This window comes from Lissotriton vulgaris, chromosome 11 (genome assembly GCF_964263255.1).
Source record: "Lissotriton vulgaris chromosome 11, aLisVul1.2, whole genome shotgun sequence".
Lineage (NCBI taxonomy): Eukaryota > Metazoa > Chordata > Amphibia > Caudata > Salamandridae > Lissotriton > Lissotriton vulgaris.
Window position 1 is genome coordinate 909,154,829 of NC_141699.1, and position 12,371 is coordinate 909,167,199.

At 45.9% G+C, this 12,371-nt stretch overlaps 1 protein-coding gene across 15 annotated transcripts in view; it reads left to right on the forward strand.

Moving 5' to 3' along the window:
* TRIP12 (thyroid hormone receptor interactor 12) overlaps positions 1 to 12,371 on the forward strand; it is a 1,206,981-nt gene that overhangs the window by 921,424 nt on the left and 273,186 nt on the right. For all 15 annotated transcript variants that reach the window (XM_086944059.1, XM_086944047.1, XM_086944048.1 and 12 more), the window contains one exon: positions 12,267 to 12,340. In XM_086944059.1, coding sequence (XP_086800185.1) covers positions 12,267 to 12,340 — 74 coding nt within the window. The remainder of the gene's footprint in view (positions 1 to 12,266; positions 12,341 to 12,371) is intronic.

A 12,371-nucleotide genomic window follows, 5' to 3' on the forward strand; every position in this document is an offset into this window, starting at 1 on the left:
TGGCTACTTCGAAGCAATCTATCTCTAGGTGGATTGTGTCGTGTATCCAGCTTTATCAGAACGTGAATAAGACCTTAGGAGGTAAGCCTAAGGCTCATTCCACCTAGGGCAAAGCGGCCACAACTGCTTTGCTTCGTAATGTTACCATTGCAGAGATCTGCAAGGCTGCCACTGGGAAGTCGGTCCATACCTTTGCTAAGCATTACTGTCTGGACTCTAATGCCAGGGCAGATGCTCAGGTCGGACAGGCTTCGCTGCGAAATCTGTTCGCATAATAAGGGTGATGTCTTTTTTCTCCACCGCCGGGTTCTTTTTGGATGGGCTTGCCATTCTATTCACTAGATTGACGGTATGTTACTGTTACAACGCAACTTTTAGCACGCATACTGTTACCACGCATACCATTACAACGCAGGACCCTTTACAACGCATACCTTTACAACGCATGTCATTACATCGTAGATACTATTACAACGCATGTCATTACAACGTAAGTATAGGTAAGTATATCATTTTATTTTACCTTTTTTAAATTTAAAATATATTAATTTAATTAATTTAAGTAATTTTATATATAGTATGTTTTTTTAGGGTTCAGGGCTGGGTTTGGGCTTTGGGGTACAGGGGTATTTTTAGGTTTTAGGGTTGGGTTTTGGGGTGCAGGGGTATTTTTAGGTTTATGGGTTTGGGTTTGGGGTACAGGGGTATTTTTAGATTTTAGGGCTGGGTTTGGGTTTAGGAGTACAGGGGTATTTTTAGGTTTTAGGACTGGGTTTGGGGTTTGGGGTACAGGGGTATTTTTAGGTTTTAGGGCTGGGTTTGGATTTTGGGGTACAGAGGTATTTTTAGGTTTTAGGGCTGGGGTTTAAGGGTACAGGGGTATTTTTAGGTTTTAGGGCTAGGTTTGGGTTTTGGGGTACAGGGGTATTTTTAGGTTTCAGGGCTGGGTTTGGGGGTACAGGGGTATTTTCAGGTTTTAGGGCTGGGTTTGGGTTTTGGGGTACAGGGGTATTTTTAGGTTTTAGGGCTGGGTTTGGGTTTTGGGGTACAGGGGTATTTTTAGGTTTTAGGTTTGGGTTTTGGGGTACAGGGGTATTTTTAGGTTTTAGGGCTGGGTTTTGGGGTTCAGGGGTATTTTTAGGTTTCAGGACTGGGTTTGGGGTACAGGGGTGGTTTTAGGGCTGGGTTTGGGTTTTGGGGTACAGGGGTATTTTTAGGTTTTAGGGCTGGGTTTGGGTTTTGGGGTACAGGGGTATTTTTAGGTTTCAGGGCTGAGTTTGGGTTTTGGGGTAAAGGGGTATTTTTAGGTTTTAGGGCTGGGTTTGGTTTTAGGGGTATTTTTAGGTTTTAGGGCTGGGGCTGGGTTTGGGTTTAGGGGTATTTTTAGGTTTTGGGGCTGGGGCTGGGTTTAGGGGTACAGGGGTATTTTTAGGTTTTAGGGCTGGGTTTGGGTTTTGGGGTACAGGGGTATTTTTAGGTTTTAGGGCTGGGTTTGGGTTTTGAGGTACAGGGGTATTTTTAGGTTTTAGGACTGGTTTTGGGGTACAGGGGTATTTTTAGGTTTTAGGGCTGGGTTTGGGTTCTGGGGTACAGGGGTATTTTAAGGGTTCAGTTTTAAAAATATACTTAAATAAATTTATTTTAGTAATTTTATTTTTATTTAAAAAAGTATATATATATTTAATTATAAAATTACAATGACATTAATTAAAAATGTATTTAATAAATACAAATAATTAAATATTATTTTTTAAACATATTATACTATTTAAAAATAATATACTTACCTATACTTACGTTGTAATGGTATGCGTTGTAATAGTATCTGCGATGTAATGTCATGCGTTGTAAAGGGTCCATTGTTGTAAAAATTGCGTTGTAATGGTATGCGTGGTAAAAGTATGCGTTTTAACGTCATACATCCGATTATGACTATACCCAGAGATCCCCTACTTCAGAAGGAGTAGTTTCTTACCTGTAACTCCAGTTCTGTAGTAGGGGTATCTCTGTTATAGTCATAAACGCCCGCCCTCCTCCCCGGTGGAGAAAGAGATGTAATGATGAATGCTACAGGTCTAGCTGATACACCTCCAAAAAGAACTGAAAGTGGAGGGAGTTGCTGTGCCTTCTGGGATACCAGGAGAGTTCTGGAAAGTTTCCTTAAAGGCAAGGTATCCCTTTTTAAGCCACATAATGGCAGCCTATGGGGGCTTGTCTGTCCTGTCCTTCCTCTCTATCATTCCAAGGATTTGGTGAAGGGGGAAGTGTTCTCCATGGTGAAACCTGGCAGACAGGGATAAGTGTGATATTGGTGGAATATCCTTGCATTTCTAGTTGAAGTACTGGACAGTGTAGCCTTGCATGTATAGGCTGCATTATTTGTCTTTATTTCTCTCTTAAGTGTCTATGCAGTACTGCAAAGAAGACCGCTTAAGAGATTATTTTTGATTGGTCTGGGGTCCCCGCACATGAGCGGGACTATTCAATAGATAATGACTATAACAGAGATACCCCTACTACAGAACTGGAGTTACAGGTAAGAAATTACTCCTTAGGCCAAATGTTATCCAATGAGGGGCAGGGGACCTCCGGTTGGTGGCTGCTGGCTAGCAGGCCACGCGGGTGTGGGAGCTGAGCTCCTGGTCACTTGTTCAGAGCAAATGGGGAAGTAGGATAGGGCAAAGGTTGCACAGCCAGCGGTACTCGGGCGGCTGGGTGGAGGGGGCTTTTGAACCGTCGGGCGCTCAATGTTATTCAACGGGAAAGGTATAAAATGAACAAAGGCTGCAGGCTCGGGGACGGAGACTCTTCAGGGGCGACCACCACTTCGAGAGGTAAGTTGGGATCTTGGAGCACAGGTAAGTACCCCAAAGGAAGGCACAGGGAGCTGAAGGGCGCCGGGTGCAGGGGTGTCTTTTGGAGTCGGGAAAGCTTACCCTCAGCTGGTCGCGGTTGGAGGGGCCCCTGATTCTGAGTCTGCAGACGTCGTCTGGCTCTTCGAGGAGGGTCCTTAGGCACTGGACTTCGGGTCCCAGTCGCCGGGGGGGGGATGTCCTCGTGGTCTTGGATCACTCATGTACGGCCGGGCTCGACGGGTGCAGAGTGGGCTGGTCTGGAGCTTCCTGGCTGGCACCAGGGGTGTTGTTGCAGCAGAGCCTCTGCTGATGGGATTCCCAGTCGTTAAGAGGGTCAAGGCAGGCAGGTCCTCTGGGTGTCCCAAGGTTGCTGTCTGCAGGAGTCGCCTGGATTAGGCAGGTACAGGTTTCAGGATCGACAGGCCAGTAGGGCTGGGACCAAGTCAGTTGGTGTTGTCCTGTTAGCAGGTGCACGGCGGGTCTTCTTCCTCTTGATTTTCTTTCTTCTGCTCTTACCGCGATCTGAGGAAGGAAGGTTCAAGGAGCCTTTAAATACTGAATGTTCGAGGCATATGAGCTGCATATTCTACACTTTGCTTTAGATCGCCACCTGGTGTTGGGCTCGGATGATTGCATGTTGTTGTTCTCTTGGAAGAAGTCTTTGTAGTCACCAGATAGGTGACTCCTCCCTTGGACGATGGAGCGCATGGGCATCGGCTCCATCCTTAGATTGTTTTTTTCCGCCTGGGTTTGGATGCAACTTTTCAGCTCCGGTTCGAAAAACGAACTTTCTAAAATCAAACTTTAACATCAATATACATAGACTCGACTTCATCACTTTGATTCCGGTCGTCGACGCGGCCTGTTTGGCCTACACACGTAGTGAGGCCTACAACTCATGGAAAGGACACCATTCAAAAAATGCCCATTGTGTTGAGCAAAATTTCCACACTGCGACCATCACGAGGTGTATAACCTGTGTTTATCACCTGAACACGACAAGTCGAGCTGCACAGCTTGTGCGTCCTTTCAATCCAAGAAGACCATTCGAGATCAGAGGACCCGTTAACGTGACATGCAAAGATCAGCTCCGGAACCGGTGGATATCTTCGATGATGGTCCATGTGTCCCAGAGGAAGATTCCGATGATCTCAATATTGTATCTGAGGCAGACGACTCCCATGACTCCATACCATCCGGTCAACGCATGAGTACTACTGTCCCTACCCCAGTCCCAACCGCTAAACCAAAGGCTAAGCTCAAAACTCCGCCTTCGGGGCCCAGTCGAGACCGAGACATTACTTCGAAAGCCCCGCCATCGAGCCTGGCTCCGAAGAAAATATTAAAGCCTTCTGGTAGCTCCATACCGAGTAAACCGCACGTGCCGATACTACCAGCTCCCTCGGCACCGAAATCGAAAGAGGTCCCGGTTCTGAAAAATACTCCGAAACCGTTGACTCCTAAAGACAAGATGGCATCGAAACCAATGAAACCTGCTTCCACCCTAAAATCTTCGATGCCCAAACTTACAAAGCCATCTTCCAATGCCTCCATGCCCTCAAACCAGACCTTGACTCCGAAAACAATACCTTTGGTGCTGAAAAGTACGCCAAAGGACTATACAACAACTCCTCAGACTAGAGACAAGCAGAAACCAGGCCCAGAGCCGAAACAATTGCAGCCGAAAGCAATTTCTCAAGATGAGCTTTTTAGACCTGATCCTTTGCAAAAAAGGATATACATAGTTCCAGAAACAGGACATGTTTCCACTATGCCACATAGGAAGAGGAAGATAGATACAGCACCTTCAACTCCAGCGCCTGTCAAGAAGAAAGACTCTGCCACATCACCTAAGCACCCTTCTTCTCCTGTACTTCCTTTTTCACCTTCTATTCCTTTTAACACCTCACCTCAAATTTCACCTGCTCGTTCACCACAAAATTCTCCACCTCAATCTTCACCTCCACAAACACCTCCTCAGAATGAAGATGAGTATAACAAAGGGGATGGGGGAGAGCCAGATGAACCCTTTCCTTACCCTACTGATATACCAGACTGGGAATATCCAAACCCACAAGATGTACCAGATATCCCTGACCCACATACATATCCATCCAAACCATCTCCTCCTGAAGATAATATTGGGTTTGGACATCTAATTAATAGGGCTGCCACCTATCATAATGTAACAATGCACTTAGATGAGGCAAAGGAAGATTTTTTGTTAGACACTTTTGAGCAATCACAAAAATCTGTTCAAATATTACCCATGATTAAAGGGGTCATTAAGCATTCCCCAGAAGTGTTTAAAGATCCTGTAAGAGCTAGGATCATAAACCCAAGAATAGAAAAAAAGTACAGATCCGCTCCTGGGGATCCTGCTTACATTAAAGGTCAGTTACTCTTAGATTCCCTAGTCGTGTCAAACGCTAGAAAAAGAGCAAATTCACAGACATCAGGTGAGGCACCACCTCCTGATAAGGAATCAAAAATAATAGCAGCTTCAGGCAAAAGGATAGCTGCACAAGCTAGCAATACATGGCTTATAGCTAACACACAAGCCCTCCTCGCAAGATACAACAGGGCTCATTATGACCAATTAAACCCTTTTACAACATCTACCTGACCAATATACGGCACAGGCAAATGACCTTATACAGGAGGGTAAGCTTATTTCAAATGCCTCAATCAAGTGCGCTCTTGATGTAGCAGACACTGCATCTAGAGCAATAAACACTAGCGTCCTCCTTAGAAAACATGCGTGGCTACGCATTTCAGGGTTTTAAGCAAGAGGTGCAAACAACCATCTAAAATTAACCATTCAACCAACAACAAATATTTGGTCCAGAGGTGGACGTAGCACTTGAAAAAAATGAAAAAAGACACTGATACTGCAAAATCTATGGGAGCTTTGCAGTCCACTCAACCAAGATGATCCTTTCGTCGCTCATTTTATAGCGGAGGCTCCAAACAAACTGGAGGAGGCAATTCAACTTCCCTTAAAAACAATACGCAAACATCCTCCAATAGAGGATATTTTAGAGGAGGTTACAGAGGTAATAACAATAACTTCCTTCAGTTCCCCCAAAAGCATACCACTCCTGTAGGGGCTAGATTAACACAGTTCGAACCTGTCGGGAATTCCATCACAACAGACAAGTGGGTAAGACAAATTATCCAGTATGGTTACTGCCTAGAGCTTACATCTAACCCTCCACATATACCAAGCACACAGCATTCAATGTCCACAGAACATCTAACGCTGCTCCAACAAGTTCTCTCCTTGCTGCAAAAAGATGCAAGAGCTAGTTCCGTTAAAACATCAAGGAACAGGGGTTTACTCACTCTATTTCCTAATACCCAAAAAGGACGGAACACTAAGACCAATTCTAGACCTAAGGCCTCTCAATCTGTATATACAATCAGATCATTTTCACATGATCACTTTACAAGTGCTCCCATTGTTACAACAAGGCGATTTCCTAACCACATTAGACCTCAAGGATGCCTACTTCCACATTCCCATACATTCTTCTCACAGGAAGTATCTCAGATTTGTACTAGAAGGACAACACTATCAGTTCAAAGTTCTTCCATTCGGGGTCACAACTGCACCACAAGTGTTTACAAAGTGCCTAGCAGTAGTAGCAGCACATCTAAGAAGACAACATATCCACATCTTCCCATACTTAGACGATTGGCTCATAACGGCCAAGTCATTCAATCAGTATGTCCAACACACATCCTAAACAATTCAAACACTGCATGTCTTGGGGTTTACAATCCACTACACCGTCACATCTCCAGCTCTCTCATGTACATCAATACCTAGGGGCTACCATAAACACCAATACAGCTCTAGCGTACCCCAGTCCAGCTAGGATACAGAGCATTCAAGCCTTAGTTACAAGGTTTCATAACCAACACTCCCTCCCAGCCAGAGTGTTCATGCAATTAATAGGCATGATGGCATCTTGCATTTTTATTGTACCATATGCAAGACTGCAAATGAGCCCAATACAGGAATGTCTAGCACATCAGTGGAATCAGGCACAAGGACAGCTAACAGACCTGGTGTTGGTTGGCAGCCACACACATCGCTCTCTGCAGTGGTGGAACACCAAAAACTTGTCCCGAGGGCGGCCGTTCCTGCAGCCAGTTTCATAGATAGTACTGACAACGGACGGATCCCTGACAGGATGGGGAGCACATCTGCTCCACCACACAACTCAGGGAAGATGGACTGCTCAACAAAAGGTGCTTCACATCAATCAGCTAGAGTTGCTGGCAATTTTCCGAACTCTAAAGTCCTTTCAAGTGCACATACGGAACAAAGCTGTCTTAATCCGGACGGGCAACATGACAGCCAAGTACTACATACAAAAACAAGGAGGCACACATTCCCTGCAGCTGTCCCAGCTCGCACAAAACATTTGGAGATGGGCCATTCCACAAAAGATAAATCTGCTTGCAGAACACCTTCCAGGAGTTCACAATCAGATAACACCATCCATGCTAAAGCAGAACCATGGAGAAATCAGGCATCCAGATCCAAGTCAACTGAATATGGCGATCTGGCTCATGAAGTCTTAGAGTTTGGTTACCTTAACCTGCCCCCAGACTGTATGAATATCATTAAAGAAGCCAGAAGACCTACTACTAGAGCTTGCTATGCTGCTAAATGGAAAGGATTTGCCATTTACTGCACTAATAATCAAATTGATCCTTTGGATGCTTCCATCCAAAATATTATCTGTTACCTTCTCCATTTACAAAGATGTAATCTGGCATATTCATCTATATGCAACATATGTTGTTGTTTAGAGTACCAGCAATAAAAGCTTTTATGGAAGGATTAAAAATAATTATTCCTCCTAGGTTACCACCCTCTCCAGTGTGGAACCTAAACATTGTTCTTACCAGGCTCATGGGACCCACTTTTGAACCTTTACACAAATGTGAACTGCAATTTCTCACATGGAAAACAGCTTTCCTCATTGCTATTACCTCTCTTAGAAGAGTTAGTGAGATACAAGCTTTCACTATACAAGAACCATTCTTACAATTACACCGTAACAAAGTGGTTCTGAGGACTAATCCTAAATTCCTTCCTAAAGTAATTACTCCTTTTCATCTAAACCAATCTGTAGAGTTACCAGTGTTTTTTCAAAACCCAGACTCTGTAGCAGAGAGAGCTCTACACACACTAGATGTCAAAAGAGCGCTTCTCCATTACATTGATAGGACAAAATCCTTTCGCAAAACAAAGCAACTATTTGTAACTTTCCCTCCACCACATAAAGGCAACCCCATTTCTAAATGATGAATTGCAAGGTGGATTGTTAAATGTATACAAATATGCTATCACAAGGCAAAATGCACATTAACAGTCCCTCCTAGAGCGCACTCCACACACAAACTAGGAGCCTCCATGGCTTTCTTAGGGAAAATTCTTCTAGTAGACATCTGCAAGGCAGCAACATGGTCCACAACACACACCTTCACTAAACACTATTGTGTTGACGTGCAGTAGGCCAATCTGTCCTCAAAACTATTTTTCAAAGTACTGCAACGGATACAGGGGACCACTGCTAGGGAAGACACTGCTGTAGAATCTGCAGCTCATATGCCTCGAACGGAAAATGCTACTTACCAGTATGCATCTGTCCTTCGCATGTAGAGCTGCAGATTTCTACAAGCCCTCCCGCCTCCCCGGGACCTGTATCTGTTCCAGTTTTATCTTAATTAGATATACACGCATGGACATCCTTTCTTTCTTTCTACTAAGTCCATCATTTACCATCAAGGCAAAAAACAATCTAAGGATGGAGCCGATGCCCATGCACATTATCATCCAAGGGAGGAGTCGCCTATCTCGTGACTACAAAGACTTCTTCCAAGACAACAACCTGCAATAATCCGAGCCCAACACCGGGTGCCGATCTAATGCAAAGTGTAGAAATCTGCAGCTCTACATGCCAAGAACAAATGCATACTGGTAAGTAGCATTTCCCTTAGGGGCGTTACAGGTCAGGCAAGGGCATGGACCAATAGGTCCCTGTCCTGGGGTGGGTACACCCCCTAGCCTGCTCCTCTCCTGTGGGAAGGGGCAGGAGCCTAGCTGTGATTGGTCAGGGCTCCCCATCTTCAAGATGGCCTGGGCCCGGGGTCATGCTTCACCTAGTCTCCCCCACCTGAGGGTTGGGGTTGGCACAGGCTGGCACACCCCCCTTCCTGAAGTAGTTTTTCCCGGCAGTCTTCCCGCCAGAGTGGGGGTCAGGACTGGTGGGGGCCAGTTGCTGGGTACAGCAAATGGTCTGGAGAAGCTCACAGGTGGCAGGCCTTTGAAGTTTCCCCCTGCCCATCCTGGGGGAGGAGACCTAGCACCTCGCCCAGGATGTGCATTGTTGCAGGCCCAGGAGAGCGGGGGGGCTCTCCACCCAGGGGCCCAGCAACATGTCTGCTGTGTGGCAGCCTCTCAGTCCAGAGGTGGATTGTGGTTAGGTTTCAGGGGGCATCTCTAAGATGCCCTCTGTGGTGCATTTTTCATTAAACCCACACTCGCATCAGTGTGGATTTAATGTGCTGAGAAGTTTGATACCAAACTTGGCAGTCTTCAGTATAGCCATTATGGTGTTGTGGAGTTCATAATGTCGACCTCCCAGCACCATATACTCTTAATGGCATCACTGCACTTGGTGTTCAGGAATGGCCCTGGGTAATGTAGGGGCACAGGGCTCATGCACCTGTGCCCACACCACTGGCATAGGGCACCCAACTATAGGGGTGACTGATGTATGCCAGGGCAGTGGGTTTGTGGGCATGGCACACAGGGATGTGGGTCATGTTGACTCTTTTTGTTTAGTTCTGTACTTACGCACTCAGCCTGCAAAGGCAGTGTGTGGATGCCAGGGTACAGGTCCCTTAAGGGTCGCACAATAAGTGCTGCAGCCCGTAGGGGTCTTCTCTTGTCAACATGCCCTGGGTACCTAGGGTACCCTTTACTAGGGGCTGACAGGGGGCCAGGGATGCCAATTGGGTTTTAGTTTCAACACCGGTTTAGGGAAGGAACACAGGCCATGGGTACCTGGTTGGCAGGACCGCAGGGCACACTCAGTCAAAGCACATCAGCAGTATAGAAAAAAGTGGGGGCATACCAATGCAAGAAAGATGGCACTTTCTCACAGTTCCTACTAGCCCTGTGGGTCATGTAGCCAGCTGTCTGGTTAGTCCTGTCCACTCCACCCCCTGCAGCTTCCAAACCCTCCTAGTCTGCCCGTTTATCATGGGCACCAAGATTCTCCCTCACCTGTCCCTCTGGCAGTCCATAACACCGCACAGACTGGTTTTGTAGATTGTCTGAAAGGGTTACTCTCTCCTTCCAGCCTACCCCTCCCTTCATGCCACCCACTTATGACAGACTGATGCAGGACCACATATCCCTTCGCCACAAAGTGATGGCTCTTTAAGTCAAAGGAGCAAAAGAGAGAGAGTGTTGATGCCAGAATTAGGTTCATGTTTGCTATTCCTGCCACTTCCTGTTGCACAGGAAGGATGGAGGCCTTGCCCTGTCCTCAACCTGCGCTCTGTTTCTTCCTCAGGTTCTGTCTGCCCTGGATCCAGGAGACTGGATGGTAGTGTTGGACCTGCAGGACGCATAGTTCCACATTCCCGTCCTGCTTGCCCACAAGCGTTATCTGCACTTCACGGTGTTATTCAAGCACTTTTGTTACTCTGTTGTCCCTTTTGGCCTCCCCAAGATGAATGTAGTGGTTGCATCTTATCTGAGGTGATCAGGGGTGCTAGTCCTTCCTGGCTGTTAAAGGCAGGCTCACCCCAGGCTGTAGTCTCCCACCTCCAGACTATGGCAGACCTCTTGTATTTGCAGGGGTTCACTATCAACGTTCTGATGTTACACCTGACTCCCACTCACACTCCCTTTCATCAGAGTAATTCTGGGCTCGCTGCAGTTTCGGGGCTATCCTCCCGAACTGCAAGTCCAGGTTATCAGGGTATGATACCAACGTTTCATCCTCTATCCTGCATTTCACTGAAACGGACTCTGAGACTGCTGGGCCTCACGGCCGTCCTGCATTCTACTTGTGACACCTGCCTGTAGGCAGATGCAGCCCCTGCAGTGGGACCTGAAGTTATAGTTGGAGCAGCTTCAGGGGTGTCTCTCCAACAAATACATATCTCAGAGGTAACTGCAAAAGACCTGCAGTGGTGAAATACGAACCGTGATTGGGTCAGCGGCTTCCCCTCTCCCTTCCCCAACCAGATCTCACAGTAGTGAGACACACGTCACTTATGGGATGGGGCTGCCTTCTAAGAGAAGTGGAGATCAGAGGACACTGATCTCCGACGGATGCTGGGCTCCACATCAATTTGTTGGAGCTTTGTGCGATCCGATTGGCACTGAAAGCCTTCTCACCATCCCTCAAGGGAAGGCTAGTGCTAGGTATTGCTTGTGTATCTGTTCACAGGTAAGTAATATGCGGCTAGATGTCTCTATCAGATGGACAACTTACTTACCTTCAGTAACGCCTTATCCTTACCGACCCACTCACCCATCCTCCCTACACTGCGGATTAGTTTTTAGTGTCAGGCGGTTTCCCTTCAGGACCCTAGTTTTTTTTTTTAGCACGCCATGGTCAGTCACTTAATGGCTCTGTGCTTCTGGTGTGGAAAGTCATGAAAAGCACTGACGTCAGCGTGGCTGGGTGGCGCCTATATAGACTAAATGGTCAAGACTAACCCGCTGCTTACGAAGTCATGCGGTGTCGATCAACGCCATCTATCAGCGTCAGGGGTACTGCTATCTAAAATCTTACGGATCCATCCTGAGACATGGGAGTTCACAGGTAAGGAATAAGCGGCTAGATCATTTTTCTACCAGATAAGGTGTTACTGAAGCTAAGTAACTTGTCCTCCAGTGAATCGGTAGCTTCATTAAAAATATTTATTGTGCGAGTTGTTATTGTGTTATATATTTTCGCCTTTATTTATAGCAGATTTTTCTATGCAATTTTACTATATTTAAGTTGATTTGCTTTATTCTGAATCCATCTGTGAAAGGAACGTTCTTGTCCCTAAAATGACATTGCCCAAGTTACACCGTACTTCAAAAATCTGGTCTCTAGTTTTCTTTTTGATCTTCAAAGCATTCAAGCATAGGTGATGAATGATTTAGTTGCTCAAGCTTTGTCTGGTCTGTTGGATTCTCCTACTGTGTGCACCACCCCCACCCCACTTTCGATTCTCCCCTGTGGTCGAATTATCTGAGAGATTTTATGTAACCTGAAGTAAACATTTAATTTAGTTGACACCAAGCTATGTTTTTTGTATTTATTTTACATTTAACGTTGTGGGCTTCCATACATTTAAATCTCACTTAGATTTTTCTTTTAGGCTATGGAAGAGTTAGAGAAGATGACGAGGACAGTGATGATGATGGCTCAGATGAGGAGATTGATGAATCTTTGGTAAAGTGGAAGATGTTAAATTTGTAATGGT